Source organism: Poecilia latipinna, unplaced genomic scaffold (assembly GCF_001443285.1).
Source record: "Poecilia latipinna isolate Pla-1442-1.1 unplaced genomic scaffold, P_latipinna-1.0 Scaffold189, whole genome shotgun sequence".
NCBI classification, from domain to species: domain Eukaryota; kingdom Metazoa; phylum Chordata; class Actinopteri; order Cyprinodontiformes; family Poeciliidae; genus Poecilia; species Poecilia latipinna.
The window spans coordinates 65,504-69,542 of NW_015112805.1; the positions used below are offsets into that span (position 1 = coordinate 65,504).

Here is a 4,039-nt window from a genome sequence, read left to right on the forward strand (position 1 = left end):
GTTGACGTCACATCTCCAGGAGCTTTTTCCGCTTTGAGTTTCCATGACTGGTAGAAAAGACTAAGTCGTATTTCAGATGCAAAAAAAACAATACTATTAACATTGTTGTCTTCCTAATATAATGGGCTTTTAAGTTTTCGTTCATTTCCAAGCGATCCTGGCTTGTAAATATCTGTCGCTACCAGCTAACGCCGCACAGCAAAGTTTGCAGCCTTCACTTCACTCCGGATCAGCCTAAAACTACCGGGGATACGGATGGTAAATAAAGGAGCCTCCCTGAGTTATTTCCATGGAATCATTTCTGTATTCAGCCTGAAAGAGTTTATGGGAACGAGAGAGCAGACCAGAGCCAGACAGCCAAGCAACTGATCCGCCTTTAGATACTGCTGTAAACACCGTCCTATCTGAGCTCTTCACAAGAAACAAGGTAATAAAACGAAATAACACGGAGACATGAAGCAACACGGTCATTTTTCTAAAAGCAGCAACTTTGAACCTGAACAGCTGAACCAGATCTCTGACACCAGAGCTGCACTACTTTCAAGCTATGAGGCTTGTTGAGCTCCGTCAGGCTTCGGAAGTAAAAAGTCCGAACCAACCTCCCCGTTAGTCTGTGACACTAACGACAATAAACACACAGTATACTTGAAAATTAGGTAAAAAAATTGTCCGTTAGAATGTTTAGATACTTAAATAGCACATTTTACAAGAACAATGTCCAACAATATTGCCTACTAGCATAAGCTAACGTTAATGTTAGCCACAAAGTTTAAGTAAAACTCACCTTCGTGTCAGTGAATGTATAACGAGGCGAACATCTAAAACCTTTCTCCAGCTGACTTGTTGGGGCTTCGGATCGATGTACAAACCTTGGCCAAGCCTTGCAAGCATTTAGTGTAAAAGGCCATTTTCAATAGATTGGAAACAATCGAGCCGCTTTTCCCCAAACGCGGAAGCTGAGGTGCAAAGAGTCCATTGATTATTGTGACAATCTGATTTTTAATAAAAGGTAGATTCTGCAGATTTTCCATTTAACCACGTAAGCTATTTTATACGATATTATATGTCCATCAAGACACAGCAAATAAATTATTTTTTTAAATAAGGAAAACATGATTAATTTAGTAAATTATTATGAAATTAATCAAGTAATCAGATTTTTTTAAATGTATATTCTGCAGCTTTCTTCATTTATCCAATAAAGCCTTTTACACAATATTAGAAATGCATTAAAAGATGCAAGCAAATGGTTAATTCAGTTATAAAAAAAAACAAAAAACATTTTCCTGCCTAGGAGCCAGTAACTGCATTCCTTTAGTGAATAATGAGTCATTTGCGGCTAATAACTTATAGCACAACCATGTAACTATGTTAGCTTCAGTTGTAAAAATGCTATGTGTGTCCAATATGACTTAAAAGAAATGTTATTTCATAATCACAACATTGTTCCTCTAGTAACCCTTTAACAATGTTTTCACCAGAGTTGCACTGAAAAGTAGCTCCTATAATGAGCTCAGCAGATGTGCAGTTTCACCAGGTTTTTGCTAATTGCTATTGGATAGTCTAGAGGAGCTGAGAGCAGGCGGGCTACTCTGTAATACAGAAGCTTCAAAACTGCAGCTCTGAGGAGGAGTTGCACTTCAAAGGCAGCGCTCAGTCCAAGCAGGTGTTTTGCACAGCTTTAATGGTTGCCATGGGAGATTAAAACCTCTCTCAAATATGCATGAAAGAATCATGGCAATACTCCAGGTAAATAATGCTGTAATTCATGTTACAATGAATTGCACCTGTGAATGCACCTGTATGTGTTCCTGGATGATATTTTAAGTTCATCTAATGCCGTTTTAAATGCTCCCACTTGTTTTGACATTACGACACTTTGGAAAGTGTTGCCAACATGCCTTCTAAACCCTTGGATACATTGTCCCCCTGCTATGTCTCCACCTCCAGTGAGCCACATGTTGAACAAACAGTCCGCACGGGCAGTTTTATGGCAGAAACACGGACTGTAATAACACAGGCTTTGTGTGTGTTCACCAAGCAGTGCACATTTACTCCGTCTGGCGCTCCCGGCTTCCGCTCTAATCACTCATCTTTGTTATAAACACTGGACGCCCTCGTCGTGATTATCTCTCATGCGAATGAAGGTTAGCCTAGCCGCTGCCCTAGCTAGCTAACTAGCTAGGGCAGCAAACCTTTTCTGGGTATTTTCTTCCCTCCCCCGCCATCTTGGGCGACGCGAAGCAGCCATTATTTTTTGCAACCTTAACAGAAGGCATGTAGTTTTAGCCCAAAATGTCAAAACCGACGTTAAAAAAGGGGGATGCATACGTGCGAGTGCAAACGGGTGTACACCGCTGGACGGTTAGCCGCTGCATGCTAACCGGAGAGAGAGAGCTGATGCACAAACTCTGGCTTGCCGTTTCATCGGCTTGTTTTGTGCCACCCGAATATTGCTGCTAACTTGGAAACTATTATCACAAAAACACACGCAAACTGTTAGGTTTGTGTCTTCGTGCCGCTCTGTAATTCACTTTAGCTACATAAACACAAAAGTTATCACAATTTCCCTGTTGAGAAACGGGGCGCTTGTCTGGATATGTAACAAACTCAAAAAAGTAACAGCAGGTGTGAAGGTAATACGATTTGCCATGCTTATGATGCACACGATATGGTTGGGCTGTCGCTATATAATGCGACCGTAAAAGCTGAACCGATGACACCTCTGTTAGGGCGGAGATGCGTTCAGTTTCACCGTAAAACAGCGTTGTCTCTGTTATCTAAGGTGCGTTTCACACCGATGTAAGCCTGCCGCTGCGTTATATCCCTGGAATAACTCTGCTTCTACAGGCGGTTGCTGGCTCAGCTTTAAAGTTGGGAATGAAATTGAAGGCCAGGATGCACTCATACACGTAGAGCGGCGTTGGGAGGTCTGTACCATTCGTTTCAGGTGGGATATGTGTCTCATCAGAGGAGATAGCGGCCAGAGGCGGCTGTGAGACTGCTTTTAGTGGCATACCTTTAACAGCAAGGCCTTCGTTCTGGCGCCATCTTCTTGAAGCCCATGAAATCCAAACAGTGAACTGCAAGTAAAGGACAGACAACGGTTCCGTGTTACTTAGTGGGGGGAGCGATCATGTTGTTACCAACTTCACTAGTAAAAGCTACAGAACAACAGAAAAAATACACGCGAATAAGACTGTTCTTGCAGTTAGGCATCTAACCTGTCAATTCCGACCAGGCTCTCCTTTTCCTGTGCTGTTAGCTTCGGAAAGTCCTCTTCGATTTCAGTCGCTTTTCCCGACGCCATTTTCTCCTCGTCATTAGCAGCAACGCCGAGGCTCCGGGCAGCGGCCGTGAGCGACAGTCCGCACGATTTCATGGCGAGAGACCGAGAGGGGGAGTGGGACCGGGCGACTCCGGCGGAACTCGGCAGCAGCGGGACCGTCGCACACCTATCCAGGGTTAAAACGGGGCGTAGCGTGATTCTTGCCAAATCCTCAAGGAAGCGATCCTTTCAAGTTCCCCTCCGCGCTCTTCATTGTACGTCAAAACAGTGCGCGTATTCCAGTCCCGGTTTATGCATGGAGTTGGCGTAATGTGGGGCCAGAAGTGAGAAAGTTGTTTGATAAGCTCGCAAACTTCCCCCCAACCAGCGGCTCAAAGTTGTTGTAATTGTGTCACATAGGCAAACGCACGCCGCCACCGTCGGCACGCCCTCCACTCCGTGTGGCCAATCAGCGGCGTTCCTCCGCGGTCACATGAGGGCCTTCAGTTGATGGGTCGCGAACACGCGCACGCACACATCAAAACGTGCTCCGACGGCCCGCCTCGTGCCGCGCGATTGGGCTTTCTCATTGTATTATGATTACGTAACCGAATTTTCCCTGATTCCTATTGGTCAACGCAGTTGTCGGTCTGGTCAAGGATATTTGTTGCAACGTTGCACATGGACTTTTTGATAAATACCCCCCCCCCCCCCAAAAAAAAAAAAAAAAAAAAAAAACCTCCAAAATCAACACAACTGATGAAGACACAA

General features: G+C 44.4%; 1 protein-coding gene across 2 annotated transcripts in view; it reads right to left on the reverse strand.

Annotated features, from left to right (window-relative positions):
- kdm6a (lysine (K)-specific demethylase 6A) overlaps nt 1–3,928 on the reverse strand; it is a 45,147-nt gene extending 41,219 nt beyond the window's left edge. For both annotated transcript variants that reach the window (XM_015030677.1, XM_015030676.1), the window contains exons 1-2: nt 3,225–3,928; nt 3,020–3,083 (exon numbers count right to left, since the gene is read on the reverse strand). In XM_015030677.1, the coding sequence (XP_014886163.1) occupies nt 3,020–3,083; nt 3,225–3,382 (222 nt within the window). In that variant the 5' untranslated portion in view covers nt 3,383–3,928. The remainder of the gene's footprint in view (nt 1–3,019; nt 3,084–3,224) is intronic.
- Between the last annotated feature and the right edge of the window lie 111 nt (nt 3,929–4,039).